This window comes from Pongo abelii, chromosome 8 (genome assembly GCF_028885655.2).
Source record: "Pongo abelii isolate AG06213 chromosome 8, NHGRI_mPonAbe1-v2.0_pri, whole genome shotgun sequence".
Lineage (NCBI taxonomy): Eukaryota > Metazoa > Chordata > Mammalia > Primates > Hominidae > Pongo > Pongo abelii.
In genome coordinates, this window is record NC_071993.2 from 103,334,330 (window position 1) to 103,351,197 (window position 16,868).

The following is a 16,868-nucleotide window of genomic DNA, read 5'->3' on the forward strand; positions in this document are numbered from 1 at the left end:
CTTGCTGAAGATCTATAGCCTGCTTGCTTGTTTTTTCTTTCTTTCTTTCTTTCTTTTTTTTTTTATTAAGTATTTATTGATCATTCTTGGGTGTTTCTCGGAGAGGGGGATATGGCAGGGTCATAGGATAATAGTGGAGAGAAGGTTAGCAGATAAACACGTGAACAAAGGTCTCTGGTTTTCCTAGGCAGAGGTCCCTGCGGCCTTCCACAGTGTTTGTGTCCCTGGGTACTTGAGATTAGGGAGTGGTGATGACTCTTAAAGAGCACGCTGCCTTCAAGCATCTGTTTAACAAAGCACATCTTGCACCGCCCTTAATCCATTTAACCCTGAGTTGACACAGCACTTGTTTCAGAGAGCAGGGGGCTGGGGGCAAGGCCATAGATCAACAGCATCCCAAGGCAGAAGAATTTCTCCTAGTACAGAACAAAATGGAGTCTCCTATGCCTACTTCTTTCTACACAGACACAGTAACGATCTGATCTCTCTTTCTTTTCCCCACATTTCCCCCTTTTCTTTTCAACAAAACCGCCATCGTCCTCATGGCCCGTTCTCCATGGTCGCTGTCTCTTCGGAGCTGTTGGGTACACCTCCCAGACAGGGCGGCCGGGCAGAGGCGCTCCTCACCTCCCAGACGGGGCGGCCGGGCAGAGGCGCTCCTCACCTCTCAGACGGGGCGGCCGGGCAGAGGCGCTCCTCACATCCCAGACGATGGGCGGCCGGGCAGAGGTGCTCCTCACTTCCCAGAAGGGGCGACCGGGCAGAGGCGCTCCTCACTTCCCAGAAGGGGTGGCCGGGCAGAGGCGCTCCTCACATCCCAGACGATGGGCGGCCGGGCAGAGGTGCTCCTCACTTCCCAGACGGGGCGACTGGGCAGAGGCGCTCCTCACCTCCCAGACTGGGCGGCCGGGCAGGGGTGCTCCTCACCTCCCAGACTGGGCGGCCGGGCAGAGGCGCTCCTCACTTCCCAGAGGATGGGCGGCCGGGCAGAGACGCTCCTCACTTCCTATACGGGATGGCGGCGGGGCAGAGGCTGTAATCTTAGCACTTTGGGAGGCTAAGGCAGGTGGCTGGGAGGTGGAGGTTGTAGTGAGCCGAGATCATGCCACTGCACTCCAGCCTGAGCAACATTGAGCATTGAGTGAGCGAGACTCAGTCTGCAATCCCAGCACCTCAGGAGGCAGAGGTGGGCAGATCACTCGGTGCCAGGAGCTGGAGACCAGCCCGGTCAACACGGCGAAACCCAGTCTCCACCAAAAATACAAAAACCAGTCAGGCGTGGCGGCGCGCGCCTGCAATCCCAGGCACTGGGCAGGCCGAGGCAGGAGAATCACAGGAGCCCGAGGCAGGGAGGTTGCAGCAAGCTGAGATCACGGCAGTACAGTCCAGCTTCGGCAACAGAGGGAGATGGAAGAAAGAAGGAGAGGGAGACCGAAGAAAGAAGAAAGAAGAGGGGAGAGGGAGAGGGAGAGGCTTCTTTCTCTTTCTTTCTTTTCTTTCTTTCTTTCTTTCTTTCTTCTCTTTCTTTCCTTTCTTTCTTTTTTTCGTTCTTTCTTCTTTCATTCTTTTTTTGTCTCTTTCTTTTCTTTCTTTCTCTTTCTCTTTTTCTTTTTCTATTATCGATCTACCTATCTACCTATATCATCTATTTATCATCTATCAATCATCTATCTATCATCTCTATGTAATTGGTGACTGCAAATGGGCAGAAAAGTCATAAAATCTTGAGACTATGTATAGCACAAAACAACTGCATGTGTTAAAGGATTTTGCATTGAGAGCAATCTGAGTGCTTCTAAAAACACAGTTGTATAATTACCCTTCTGTAATATAACCCACAAAACTCCAAACATACCCCAAAGCCTCTTCATCTAATCAACCTGAAGAGGGTGTCCTTTATCAGATGGAGTCCCTGTCTTTGTGTTAGAAATAACCCTGTATCAGTCAGGTTCCCTGCAGGAGACAAGTAATGTACACTCATTACTACATTTGAAAAGGACTACCTATAAAGTTTTCCCTTGAGGGAAGTGCAGTACCCCAAGGTTAGACAAGCAGGGTGTCATTATCACCCCAAGCCTGAAGTGGCAAGTGGAAGGAGGAACTTCCAGGGCCCCCAATGGGGATGGGAGTGTTCACCTACTGGGAGCCATAACCTTCAGTCTCGGGTGTCAGATTTAGTCCTCAGACACATGTCAGATAGAGGAGGGTGGCGATGGGAGCTGAGGGGCAAATGGAAGATGTCTACCACATCTGGATGGTTTCAGCAGCAGACGTCTTCACAATTAGGTTGTAAGATTTTCAGCTTGTTTTGGTGTAAGAAAGGGAACAAATTTGAAAGCCATCTTTAGCTTTGCTCATGACTTTCTGGGTCCATTAGTGAACTCTGTTCTGGAGTACTTGGGTACTAACCAGAGAGTGGAAGGCTGTAGAGAAGGGCCCCCTTTTAGTACTCTCTCCCAAGCTCTTGTGATATTGGAGAAAATTAGCACTAAAAGGACCCATCTGGTCTGAATTAGCAATACAAACCCAAGACACATCAATAAATCCACATTCTTTAATGAAACCATCCTTTCTAGGTAGAGACATATGTTAGGTCCTCTCCACTTTCTCTTTGAAACTGACATCATTTCATGAAATGTAAAATTACACAAAATAAAAAATACCCATATGTTTACATGTAATACTTTAAACAGTTTTCCTTTTTAAAAAGAAAATTTTAGGCATTTGGGATTACTGTTCAGAAGTTCGGTCTACAAAAGAAACTTCAAAAACATCTGCTAAAGCCAAGGGAACATTCGTTCACAAATGGAACACTAACAATACCAATCTGAAAGCTATCAAAGGGACCCAATCACTAGAAAATCTCAATGTGAATTTGCTAGTTAGCAGGATTTTACAAATTATTTAAATCAGCTGAGCAATTCGTGAGTGATATGAAATTTTACAGCAGGGGTGTCCCATCTTTTGGCTTCCCTGGGCCACACTGGAAGAATAATTATCTTGGGCCACACATAAAATACACTAACAATAGCTGATGAGAAAAAAAAAAGTCACAGAAAGAATCTTACAATGTTTTTAAAAAAGTTTACGAATTTGTGTCGAGCCATATTCAAAGCCGTCCTGGGCCAAGGGTTAGACAAGCTTGCTTTAGAGAGAAATTATAAGGTAGAAATAAAAAGGAAACTTCACCTTACAGGTAAATACCTCTAAATATTTACCTTAGAGGAAAATAGAGGGAATAGTGGATCAATGAACAGCCTCTCTTTCTCTGTTTGAAGAAATTCCACTGGCTAAAGTTAATTCCAGATTTTTTCCTGCCCTGCAACCCAGGCTTAGCTTTTGCTAGACCAGGTTACACCAGAACGGAGCCAGGCTAAAAACCCAGACCCCAAATCCTTCATTAGCCTTTTGTCCTAAGACAATTCTCTGAACTAAAACTATTCTTGCAACTCATTGTCATCCCCAAAGCTTGGTACCCAATTAAAGCACAAAGCAGGCTGCAGCGATATCTTCTACCTCTGCTGTTTGCTTCTGGGGATGCTTGCAGGCAGGTCACTGAGCAATTGGAAGCACCAAGGCAGAGGCCTGGGTCTTTCTGCTGAATGGACTCTCTCTAGTGAAGCCAGCCTCTAGTTTCTTTGCAAGAACATGTGTCATGCCTAAGTCCCCACAAGTGTGGGCTTCCAGAGGAACGGCCCAGCTAGCCCCAGCTGAATCAGAGCTTCTCTTTTCCTTGGATACATCACACAGAAGGCCTAAATAAAGGTTTTTCATAAGAGTCCCATTGTTGCAAATTGGCCATATGGTGACAATTGTTGAAGCTGTGTGTTTTTGAAAATGTTCATACTAAAGAGATAAAAAGAAGTATCATTGTTTCACTGTCCTGCTGAGCAGCACCAACTCTGTTTCTGACTCCCTCCCACTTTTCTATGAAATTTGTTAATCTTGCTTAGACTTCTACAGGTTAAAACTGCAGAATTTTTATTTCCTTGGAGAAAGAAACATAACACCCATCTTAGGTATCCCAGTTCCAGTTTCAACTCCCATAGACAAGATGAGACCAAATAAAACCTCAGAAAATACAAAAATCAGATAAATGGAATCTACCCTAACAGGCAGGTGGGATTGGAGCCATGAGGTCAGCTGCTCCATTTGCCGCATCAAAGCGCACGCTGGGCAGGGTCTGCCATATGCACAATATGAGCGTGTAGGCTGAGCCTCAGTCCAGGGCCGAGAAAGGCCAAAACAGAGCTTGGTGAAAGGAGAGGCAGGAAATGGAGAGCCAGTCCTGCAGGGCCCACAGTAAAGCGAGGACCAGGGGTTGGCATTTTCCACACTGCATTGATTAAGGCTTTCACAGCTGATCTTTTACATACATACATATATACAGACATATATTATTAATAATACTTTAATTTTTTTCTGTTTTAAGGAAAAAATATTCCCATGCATTTCTCTGACCTTTCTTTGTATCATTCTAGTTTTTGCTCCCAGCAATCACTTTAATGAGACACAGTCCTCTGGTGCCATATTCTGATCTGTAAAAAATATAACCTTTCACCTTTTACAAATACTTTGTCTAAAATGATGCTGATTCATCCCAAAGGAATTCTGGTGCATGGGAGCTATCTTGGCTCTAACCAAAAACACTCATGTGCCGCCCTGGGTCCAACACCAACCAAACAGGACTTACAGTTATGTAAACATTATTTAAAAATTATTCCAACATAAATACTCTTTTAAAGCTAACATACCACAGCTTTTAGCTCATAATGCCCATAGATGCCTTAATGAAATGCCATTCAAAACTACCTCACTGTTTAAATTATACCTTGAGGTGCTAAAATTATGTAAACATCATCCTCTACACTTCTCTAGAACAAGTGCCAAGTGTTATGAATTCTGACTGCAAGTTGGTGATTGAATACTAGTTGATCAGAGCAAAGTTACCAATGCACTCTTTAACCTGATTGGCTACAGGAAGCTAGTCACTGATTGACTTGTTCCACAAGGCGATGATTCTTACATAATTTATAATTAACCAGTCTTCAACAGTGTTCACCCCATAAGGGACCTGAATTGGTCCCTCATAAGAGGTCTTTGCACATTTTGCAAATGCAGTTTGAATTGGATGTCAAGGAGTCCAGGTGTGCCATGGCAAGTGCCTCCAAAGCTAAAAGAAGAAATGTTCTTCAAAGCCTGTGGAATTCCAAGCACAGGTGGAGTCTTCTCAAAGTCAATGAATGAAAAAATATCAGGACGAGCCACAATATTGTCTTCTCAGCAGACAGGACTCTCGCCAGCAAATGTTCTGCTATATTCATAATGGATGCCTTAGCCCCCACTGCAATTAGGGAGGGGGGAAACCAAAGGGACAAGGAGAGCGAATGACTCTGAGAAATGGCTTTGTGGTCTCCTAACTTCATGACAATGATTGTTATACTCGAAACTCCCTCTGTGCTCACTGCTCACTGTGATGCCTTTTTCAGTCCTGACATCCATCCATATTTTCAGGTTTCTTGGTTGACATGTCCCTGGCAGAGAGAAAGAAAATGATTCCAGCCAAAGCTGTGAGCCACACATTAGTCTCGGCCAAGTTTTTATCCCTTATGCCCAACATAGACAGAAGACAGCCTGGCACCTTTGCAAGCAAGTCCAGATTAGAGGAACGGCCAACCCCAAGGCTGGCCTTTTGCCACATAGGAGCAAGGGACAAGGAGAATAGGTAGGAACAAGCATAGCTTGAATGGTCAGTGACTTCAATCCGAATCTTTAACACTTTAACAGTTCATGAGTGATAACATTGCAGACAGAAGCAAAAGAACATTTTCTCTCCATCTTGTTGGCCAAACTTACATGACTTTCATTCAAATATATACCTCTAAGGCTGGATTCTGAGTTTTTGTTTGAGAAAAATACTGTACACTGTTTTAGGGCAGATTTTCAAGGTGCTATTGTTGTTACAAACAAAACAAAACAAAACAAAACATTCTCAGTTTCTGTCTTTCAAGAACATTAGCACTATTTCTTCATGTGCAGGGCATCCTGGAACTTGGTGCTGGTGTATCGGGCATGAAAGCCTTTCTTGTTGATGGTGTCATCTGTGTGGAATCGAATCATCAGGGAATCGCCTGCAGAGTAGATTTCTTCTAATGGCTGAGGAAAGGAAAAAGGGAAACGAGAAGGACTTTAGCTGTGATTGGAGTTGAAAATGAGGAGGATGGGACAGGATCTTATGCAAGGACACAGGATGTGTCCCTGGTACCAGAGACTCTGAAGGGCATCCAAACAAGCTCCTCTTCAAAAGAAAACATTGCAAATTCTGCTCCAGGGAGCTTTGCAGGCCCTGCTCTTCCAAAGATGATCCTAGGTGCATAGCTCATATAGAATCTATTATTTATTAAGTACACAGGTGGGTCAGGTGCTGCGCTAGGCAATTCCAGATCTTATGTAAACTTTACAGCAACCTTATAAGGCAGGTACCATCCCCGTTTTTCACTTCAGGAAAATGAGACTCAAGTTCTCACAGGTAGGCGGGACCCAAGCTCAGGTCCTTCTGACAGTAAAGGATGCACCATGAATCACTGAGCTCCAGGGTCACCATTGTGATGTGTCTCCCGGGAGACATGAAACAAAGACCATGGTTCAGGCCTCTGTCCTGTCCAAGGACAAAAAAATGGGATGGCGCCACCACATCGGTCAGAAAGGTTTTGCCAGGTGGTCTGTGAATGGGAGCCGCGTTCCAAGGCTGTTGCCTGCGAGGTTCTAGTGGAGGCAAAGTGGGCTTCCCCCACAGTTAACTGCTCAGGAACCTCCAAGGAGTTCCTTTCCACAGACCCCACAGTTTGAAAGATTTTATCAAAGGCAGTGCATTGGTTAAGTGCCACTTTGTCATTCTTCCTTTTTTAGAGGGTGAAAGAAGATGAAGGGAATTATTCAAAGAAATATAAATGCCAATTTGAGTTTCTGTTTAGCACAAGGACCACTGGTGACTCAAAAATGATGTGATATAAGTCCAGCCAATAGCAAAGAAGCTTGAGCGACCAGGCCTGGAGGCAACAGAAAGGAGGGGGCTGGTGCCCAGTATGGGCAGTGTCTAGTGCGGTGCAGCCAGGGGAGTGACCGGGACACTGTACTGGCCAGTGTGCAAACTCCCACCAAGCACCAACTATATGCCAATCCCTATGTCGGGTGCTGGAGAAACAGCAAACACAATAGGCCCACTAAAAAAGTCAATAATGAGAACATTGATAATGACCTTGAGCACAACTATTGTGTGTATAGTAAGTGACTTGTAATTTTCATAGGCATTTGGTTTTGCTTGAGGAGAGAAATGTGAATATAAGAAATATATAAAAGCATAATTAAATATTTTTAAAGCCTGAAGGCCAAATAAAAATGGAGGAGAGCGGCTGCATGTGGTGGCTCATGCCTGTAGTCCCAGCACTTTGGGAGGCCGAGGCAGGTGGATCACTTGAGGTCAGGAGTTCAAGACCAGCCTGACCAACATGGTGAAACCCTGTCTCTACTGAAAATACAAAAATTAGGTGGGCGTGGTGGCGCATGTCTGTAATCCCAGCTACTTGGGAGGCTGAGGCAGAAGAATTGCATGAACTCAGGAGGCAGAGGTTGCCGTGAGCCGAGATCCAGCCTGGGCGACAGAGCAAGACTCCGTCTCGGGGGGAAAAAAAAGAAAAAAAAAAGGAGGGGAGAGGGAAAGCCTTTGCAAAAATAGGTGAAAGTCCCAAAAGGAAAAGTGCTCTTCCATGGCTGGCCTCAGTAAGGGGCCTTCAAGGACTGGTCCCTGGCTGCCTCCCAACCTCCTCTCTGACAGTTCTTCCGCTTCCCACTCTGCTTCTGCAGAACGTGCCTCCTCGCCGTTGCTCCTCAGTGGAGGAGATGGCCAGGACTGAAACCCGGGTGTGTCTGACTCCAAAACTCCTGCTGTGAATCATCACACTCTGCCCCGGCCCCAGTCTCCGGGACTTACCCCAGAGCCACAGAAGCGGCCGAGCCTGGGCGCTGAGCTGTCGTAGCCGTCGTAGGCTTCCATGTAGTCGTAGCCGCAGTCGGCCTCCTCCTCAACCTCAAAGGTCCGGAATGTCAGCTCCACGCCGTAGCCGTCCTCTGCCACGATCAGCCAGTCGCAGTGGGCCTGGCTCGGGTAGTTGTTGTCCCCAAACTGGGCATGGGAATAGAGCTCTTTGGTCTGCACTTCAGCCTTCAGCCTGCCCCCGCACTCTGGAGCAGAGAGAAGTGAGATGTCCCTTCAGCACAAGACACCCTCGTGCCTCCCGCCTGCGTCTGCTCAGCTTTCTCTACAGAGCCTGGTGCGTGCCTGGCAGGAGAGGCCAGGTAGTGTCGTCACCCCCATTTGATGGAGGAGTACACAGAGGCCCCTGGCTCCCAGGTCAGGGCTCCCTCGGGGGTGCAAAGTGGCCCTTACAAGCCAAGGTCCCCTGTTCCCAGCTTGAGAATACGTCAGCATGCCATTGAAAAGAGCTGGCTGCTTTTTGCTTTTTCCGGTTATGAAGACATGGAGCCAGTGGATGGTTCACCTCACTGGTCGCTGGGATGTGGGTGGATCTATTTGCCACTTTATTCCCTGGAAGTGTTGGATGCATCTGAGAAGGGCTCACACTCGCCCCACTGACTGACTGTAATTTGTCATTTCTGCCAACAGAGGGCGATAAAAGCACATCAGAACCGCGGGTAAGCTCTCAACCCTGGAAACTTCAGACCCTAATTGACTGGTTCTTGCAACTGAGGGCATTGACTATAGGCCAAATTTGAGATCCTTGTGGGTGTCACAGGTGAGCTGCACCTCAGGCTCTGGGCTTGTATTCTGTAGCCTTTGTTTCTGGGTTTTTTATTATACAAGGACAGTAACTCTGGCTGGCCCTGGTCCTATGTATAGTACCTTGTGTCTTGGACACTTACGCCCACATAAAATAAAATCGATATTGGCCGGGCGCGGTGGCTCATGCCTGTAATCCCAGCATTTTGGGAGGCTGAGATGGGTGGATCACTTGAGGTCAGGAGTTTGCGACCAGCCTGGCCAACATGGTGAAACCCCGTCTCTACTAAAAGTACAACATTAGCTGGGTGTGGTGGTGGGCACCTGTAATCCCAGCTACTCGGGAGGCTGAGGCAGGAGAATCGCTTGAACCTGGGAGGCGGAGCTTGCAGTGAACTGAGATTGTGCCACTGCACTCCAGCCTGGGCCACAGAGCAAAACTCCATCTCAAAAAAAAAAAAAAAAATTAAATTAAAATAATAAATAAATAAATAAATAAAATAGATAGAGAAGACTGGTCTAGATAAGCAAGCACCAGAAATTCTGGAGTCAAATTCTTGCACAGCCCCTCCCCGGTGTGCTCCATGCCCCCGAGGGGCCCAGGCAAATGCTGTTGTAGATTCTGGGCTGCCTGGCTCCTAACACTCCTAGGCCCCGCTGGAGCTCCACGCCCTGCCTGGCCCCAGTCCTGTCTCACTGCCCATTCTGAGTCCTGTGTTGGCTCTGGCTTAGAATGTCTTACAGGTCTAACCCGTCTTTGGGAAATTTCAAATTCATGAGAGCTGGGTGGTCTTGAAGGGAGCACAGAGCAGGGCGCGACACCTCCCCTCCATCCTGCCAGACGCCCCCACCCTCCCCACCTGCCTGGGCCCCGTGAGGCGGACCCCTGGCCTACATCGATGACCTCCGTGCCTTCTGCTGCAGGTTCAGCCATGGGGAGCACCAGCAGATCAGAGGGAGGAAGGAGAGACAGGCCAGGGTATTTAGTCTCCTGATCGCCACAGCTTTTCTTCCACTTAGGTCCCAGCTGCAGCCAGAGGGCCTCTGCATGCAGCCCTCTCTGTCTCCAGCTTCCAGGAACTGCTCCCTCCTCTCATCCTCTGGGCCTGGAGTTGCAGTTCCTAGCTCTGGTGGCTTCACTGTCCTACAGTGTCCCATACTCTCCTACCTCTTTGTAACCTGTCCCTTTATTAACTTCTCCTCAAATAATGACTCTGAATGTGCCCCCATTTCCTGCCGGAACCCTGAAGCACCTAAGTTCCTGCTGGTCTCTATCTGCAGGGGCAAGAGGGCTTTTCAACTTCCCTGGAGGAAGCTAGAACTCCTCGGGGAGTTTGACAGGGTTCCACAAACCATGCAGCGTTTTCTGCTGTGCAAGATGAGGCTGAACTGCCTCAGGATGCTGGTCGCCATTTTGTTTGACCTAATTTATATCTTCTGGTACTGAAAAAAAAACTGGGGGTAGGGGCTGTCAAAAGGATCACAGGGTCCCATGATCGTGAGCTCAGACTCAGCATTACAGAAGCCGAGTGGGCTTTGGGTGGTCACCGGCTCTGACAAAGGACACAATTGTATATCAGGATCAAAGGGTCAGATTTGCTTCCGTGGGCCCTAGTCCCAGGTGGCAACATTTTAGTGGCTAAAGAGCAGAGCCAAATTTCTTCTTGACGTTCTTCTACTTAACGAAGTAGATAATATAAGTTATAAGCACATACATTTCCCACCAAAGGACCTAATAGTGCTATTTACATTTTGAGTGGAAGAAAAAATCAAGGGGAACAGAAACATTTTTCACTTTCTAGAACTGGTCCTTAGAGGGATAAAAGGGCTGTTTTCACCACTCAGTTACCCAACTTCTGGACTTCATAGACCAGCAAAATACCTGGGCCGGAGTGCAGTGGTGTGATCAGAGCTCACTGAAGCTTTGAACTCCTGGGCTCCAGCAATTCTCCTGCTTCGGCTTCCAGGGTAGCTGGGACCACCACGCCTCGCTATGTTTTCTAGTTTTTATTTTGTAGAGATGGGGGGGTGGTCTCACCATCTTGCCCTGGCAGGTCTTGAACTCCTGGGCTCAAGCAATCCTCCCCACTCAGCCTCCCAAAGTTCTGGGATTACAGGTGTGAGCCACCGTGCCCGGCCAAAATATATTTTTAAAAGAGAGGAAGAAAGGAAGGAAAGAAGGAAGGAGGAAAAAATGGGGCACTAACAAAGGATTGTCCATTTCAAATTGCGTCAATTAAGGACATTGAAAGAAGACAGCCCTTTTCCCTGTGGTTGCTGATGCTTCATTTTATTTTGTTATTTTTTTAGAGACAAAGTCTCACTCTATCGTCCAGGCTGGAGCGCAATGGCACGATCTTGGCTCACTGCAATCTCTGCCTCCAGGTTCAAGCAATTCTCCTGCCTCAGCCTCCTGAGTAGCTGGCATTATAGGCACCGACCACCATGCCCAGCTAATTTTGTATTTTTAGTAGAGACAGGGCTTCACCATGTTGCCCAGGCTGGTCTCGAACTCCTGACCTCAGATGATCCGCCTGCCTCGGCCTCCCAAAGTGCTGGGATTACAGGCATGAGCCACCGTGCCCAGCTTGATGCTTCATTTTAATAGGACATTTTATCACGCACCTTCCTCCCCTCACCCTCCCCCAGTCAGAATAAAAGGCAGTCCTTGTCCTGCCTTCACCATCTCTCTGTCTCCTGTCCAAGTGCTCATCAGCTGGAAGCCAGTGTCCCACCCCAGGTACCTGTGCTGTGCACTGCCTGGAAGCCTTTCCTCTGCACTGAGGCATCCGAATAAAACCTGAGAAACATACTGCTGCCCGAAGCCACCATGGGGTCTGGTTTCTTGCTTCCACAGAAACGGCCCAGGATGGGGGCCAGGCTGTCCGGCCCATCGTACATTTCCAGGTGGTCATACGCACATTCCTGGTGCTGCTCGATCTCAAACTCATTAAAGGTCTGGGGACAGAAGAGCAGAAAGTAAGGCAGGGGCCTGAGGTTCAGCTGGGGTGGGGGCCTCCTTTCCAGTTCTGGGAGAGGAAGGGGCGAGGCAGTGCAGGGAGACGTCCAGCTGGCTGTGCAGGGGGTGTGTGGCCATGATGATGCCTGGGGACATCTGTGGAAAGGGTCTCAACCTCCGCCTTGCTTTTGGTCCAGCAAGTGGCCCTATGAGGTAGTTACATGAGCTGTTGCTACAATGACCACACTGCAGATGAGAGAGCAGGGGTTCAGAGATTAAATGCTTGACATTTTGACAGCTATTAAGCGACAGAGCCAGCCTTTACACAGCCCAAATCTGTCTTCCTTCCATCCCATCACACAGCGTCTCTCTCACTTAGGGCTAAGAGCCAGCAAGGGCTGAGTGCCCACTCTGTCGGCAGCTGTTTTAACTGCTTTACAAGTATTGCCTCATTTAATCTTTACACTCCTGTGATGTGTCTAATCTCCGCTTTACAGGTGAGGAAAATGAGGCTCATCGCTGTCAGATGACTTGCCCAAGGTCACATACTGAGAGTTGGGCCATGATCTGGCGCTCTGGCATCAGAGACCCTGCTGTTGACCGGTGCACTCTGCTGCACGATCCTTCAGTACAAATGACGCTGGTGAGGTTGCATGAGGTGCACGCTGCTCCGGGCAGCACCCTCATGGTGGCTGACACTCATTGAGTGTTTATTCCATGCCAAGCATTTATGGGCATTTTCTCACTTACTTCTGGTGATGCTGTGAAGGAAGAGCTATTGTTATTTCCAACATGCAGAAGGGGAAAATGAGTCTTAGAGAAGCTGGCTGGCTTGCCCAAGCTCACACAGCTGAAGACAGATGAAGCTGAACTTGACCCTAGCCAGCCTTCTCCAGCCCCCACTGCTATCAATCACCAGGTTATGCTGCCTCACTTCTCCCTGATCCCCCTAAGGACTGTCCCCTAACGCTGGCCAGGGGAGCCCCACCATTTCAGGCTTTTCAGTCCTGAATGCAGGTGCTGGGTAGGTGGCCGACTGATGGCAGCCCCAGCATCAAGGGAGATGGGATAAGGTGAGCAGGGACGGTGTTAGATGAAGACTTGGACCAAATGACAGAGCAGGGAGACAGGACATTAGTTGGGGGGGTTTCAATTCAAAAGAGCGGGGCTGGCCTGGCAGCGCAGAGATGGAGGTTGGGAGGGGGAAGGGACCAGCACGGCAATGCAGGCTTTCAGAAGAATGACTCCCACACACTAACGCACTTGGGCAAAGCTCTCCCGCCTGTGAGATAGGGAGCGCTGGGGCCAAGGTGGTGGGTAGAGACACGGGACAGGGGAGCAGTGGCACCGGGACGGCCATGCAGTGGAAGGGAGCCTTAGGCTCAGCAGGCAGGGAGCTCCCAGGAGGTCCATGGGGCACCCTGTCCCCACCCACATGCAGTGAACACCACCAGCTTCCTTGAGAAGTATTCAACTCACATTCTATGGTAAAGAAAAGAGCGCAATCAATATATCCACCATCCGTTTCCCAAGGGAACGCCTTTTGGAAACTACCACGTGTGTGTATGAGCCTCGGGCAAACGCTTCCCATTGTGCGTTTGCGCGCTCCCAACGCCAGAGGGCGCCTCCCCCGCGGTCCTGGGGGCTCTATGTTGCCATTGCGAACATTTCCCAGCAGATGTCGGTCTTGGAGAAGCAATGCCTGTCCCTAAGGCGCTCTCCAGTTCGTCCTCACCCAGATTCAAGGCTGATCCGGGACACCTGCTCTTAGCAGAGCAGCAGTTTCCCCACGGGCAGCCCAGCATGTGAACTACCCGCTGGGAGCACCCTGCGGTCAGAGGCCCTGTCTTCACCCCTCGACGCCCTGGGGGCCCATTCGCCTCTTCTGCTCCTCACTCATGGCTCTCACCAATAAACATCCTGCAAGTCCCTGCGCCATAGTCTATTGATCACGGACTTCTCCCTCTCTGTTCTCTTCCATTCTCCCTGAGTTATCGTCCACAGTTCATAGGGTCAATCCTACTTACCTCTACAGTCAGAAAAACCCATTTAAAAAATGTCCGTCTGCCTGAAGTACAATACATTCTCCAGCTGGCAAAAGGGTTTCTTTATTCTCCAAAGTGTGGGAGTCCCTGGGGGTTGAGAAATGAGACTCCTAGGAGATTCAACTCTCCTTTGAAATAACTGTGCAAACCACACATCATATACGTGAAAAAGACTTCAAATAAAGGCTTGGGGAAAATTTTTAATTCAAGAGGGAATTTGCATAAAGAACTTAGTCTCCTATTACTAATGGAAAAAAAAGTAAGTTGTAGAAAAAATACAAATGGGATTTTATTAGAGGAATTTGAGTAACAAAAACACATATATTTCCCTGTGCACTGACAGTCATGATTGTGCACAGAAAATTTCTGGAAGGATCCATAAGAATGTGTTTAGAGTGGTCATTTCTAGAGTGGAAATGGGGGCTCTGGGGTCTTTTGATTTCTATTTCCAACCTCCTGTACTGATTCATCTTGTTTTCAATCGTGAGACTGTATTGTCTTGTAAAAAATTAAAACTGGAAACAAGTGAATCTCAAACAGCACTGCAGATGTGGGTGGTGGATGCCGCTTCCTGCTGGTCCCACTATGCCCAGGTGTGACCTATACAGCTTTTGTGCGTTGTCTCTTTTAATCTGCACAACAGCCCGAGGAAGTGGGCTTCATTAGTATCCATGTTTTCCAGATAATGAAACTGAGACCTGGAAATGTTGAGTAACCTCCAAGTTACAGAGCTGGGAAGCGGCAGAGCAGACACTCAAACGCACATCTGCCTGATACTCAAGTCCACATTCTCAATAAACTACAAAAATGACTCACGAGTTTCACTCTGTGGCCTGCAGTCGAAGAGATGTTCCAGGTGCACTCCCTCCGGCTGGGGTATTTGTCAGGCCAGTTGGGGCTCGCCAGGGTCCCCTCTGCACTGCTGATCTTGTGTGCACAGCCAGCTGGGGGTGGCAGGGGGACACATACAGAGAGAGAAGTCATTCACTGTGGGCAGCACAAGAGGGATTCTAGGGGGGTCTCCTCCCCTCTCTCCTAATTGTCTCAGGGTCTTTATCGAATGTGGGGGTGGGGTATCCTGAATCAGGTGTCTCCTGGCTCAGGGATGTGCTGGTTTACTTGCACTGGCTTTTCTGCCTTCCTGGCCATGGCTTGGGGGCCAGGCTATCTTTCTATTCCTATCCACATTGCCATTATCCTTGCAAATATGTTAAAAGCACTGGCAGTGGGGTCAGGTGGGCCTCAGCCCATGTCCTGGTTCTGCCACCTACAATCTTTTGGACTTGGGGCTCTTATGTAAGCTTCGGTGTCCTTATTTGTAAAAGGGTGCCACTCTAGTCAGGGTGATATGTGATCGAATGAGATAATGCATGGGAAAGGCTTAGGGCATGCCAGCCCATGGTAAGTGCTCAGTGCATCTTGGCTAACAGAGGTCTCCTTCATCATCCATCCATAAGCTTCTTTTAGTTTTTCAAAGCGGCTTTATTTGGAGTCTACCAAGTTTGTCCTGGTTACAGTGATTTGCCAAGAGTGGTCCCACAACTTGTTCAATGCTTGATATCTTGGCCAATAGCTGGCATTTCTCTTCTTCTGTGTTGGGCACTGTGGTCAGCATTTTCCATGCATCCTCTCCTTTAGTCCTTCTCACTTCCCAAATAAGAAAATAGGTTTGGAGAGGGTCAGTGCCTTGCTGATAGGGGGCAGAGCTGGGACTCAAACTTGCCCTGCCTGGCTTTGAGGCCAGTGCTACCACTGCTTAGAAAGCACGGTGGACTGTATCACAAACAGGGAGGCTCCACGCTGAAGAAGCTGGAGAGGCAGGTGAGAAGAGCCGGGGGGGAGGAAGGGGAGGAAGCAGCTTTGAGGAGGTTCCAAAGTGATTTGCCTCTGCTCAGTGCTACATCTGCTCTGCAGCCACGCAGAGAACAGGTGCTCAAAGGGGCAGTGGCTCGGCTCCTGGGACATTTGCTTGGCTCCTGGGACATTTGCTCGGCTCCTGAGACATTTGCTCTGACACCCCCTGCCCTTGGGGTCAACCCACACGAACGCAGCCACTATTCAGGGGTGGGACCCTGGGAGAGTTGACGTCACTCCTGTCCTCTCCCACACTGCAGGAGGCAAGCCTGGTCCTGGCCCGGGCCCATCTCACAGCGGCTTGACTGTTCCTTCCCAGCTCGGTTCTTCCAGCAGCCTCCCACCCAGCCCATCCGCCACCTGTGACCATGCCCTAGGGCTGGGCTTGGAGGGTGGCCACCACCTCCTGAAGATGTGTCAGCGCCTCCTTTAACATTCTAGGCAGATCCTGACCAGACTCTGGGGTACACAGCCAAATCTCCTAACTCCAGACTGTTTATTCCAGAGATCAGGGCGTGTGTCTTCCACATCTTCCTCCACCCTTGACTTCCTTTGCAGGGTTCTGTGGCTGGAGCCAAGGCCTGGAAGCCTGTGTATTTGTCATAAATGTTCAAACTCCCTTCACTGGGCAGGGTAAGAACAGAAAGAAGGCTTTTTCCAGAATAACTGGACAGTAAAAGCCACCTGACCCTGAAGAATTCCCCACAGTGAATGGAGAAAGGAGCAAAGCTTTCCCCAAATCCTATTTTCCAATGGGACCTGCATATGGTAATTAATATATGACAAAGATATAAATGGCTGATCTTTATTGACATTTGAGGACATAATATGTGTCAGAGAGTCTGAAATACTTTCTAGGCATTCTTTTAATCCTCACAAAAACTTTAAGAAGGAGGTAGGTTTAGACCCTTTTAACCAAAGAAAAAACTGAGGCTCAGAGAGGTTAAATAGCTTGCCCAAGGTCACAGAGCTAGGGAATGGCAGAGCCAGGATTTAGACCTACGTAGTTGGATTCCAGAGCCTGCAGGCTTAATCACTTACAAAAATAACAGCCTAGAGCACCTGAGGCCCCCAGGTGTCTCCTGAAGGAGCGAGATGCCCTGGGGAAAACTCTCCCGCAAGGACAGCAGTTGCTGGGCCTCAGCTCAGAAGGTAGAAAAGCTCCTCGCCGCACCCCCTTACTCATGCACATGCACACAGAGGCATGGGGTGC

At 48.7% G+C, this 16,868-nt stretch overlaps 1 protein-coding gene across 3 annotated transcripts in view; it reads right to left on the reverse strand.

The window, feature by feature from the left end:
- Positions 1-2,540: 2,540 nt before the first annotated feature.
- Positions 2,541-16,868, reverse strand: part of TLL2 (tolloid like 2) — a 153,765-nt gene continuing 139,437 nt past the window's right edge. For 2 of the 3 annotated variants that reach the window (XM_054522710.2, XM_054522711.2), the window contains 4 exons: positions 14,618-14,745; positions 11,542-11,755; positions 7,991-8,241; positions 2,552-6,156 (listed from right to left, as the gene is read on the reverse strand). In XM_054522710.2, the coding sequence (XP_054378685.2) occupies positions 6,022-6,156; positions 7,991-8,241; positions 11,542-11,755; positions 14,618-14,745 (728 nt within the window). In that variant the 3' untranslated portion in view covers positions 2,552-6,021. Of the gene's footprint in view, positions 6,157-7,990; positions 8,242-11,541; positions 11,756-14,617; positions 14,746-16,868 lie in introns of all 3 variants that reach the window. The other variant, XM_024253817.3, reaches the window with a different exon arrangement.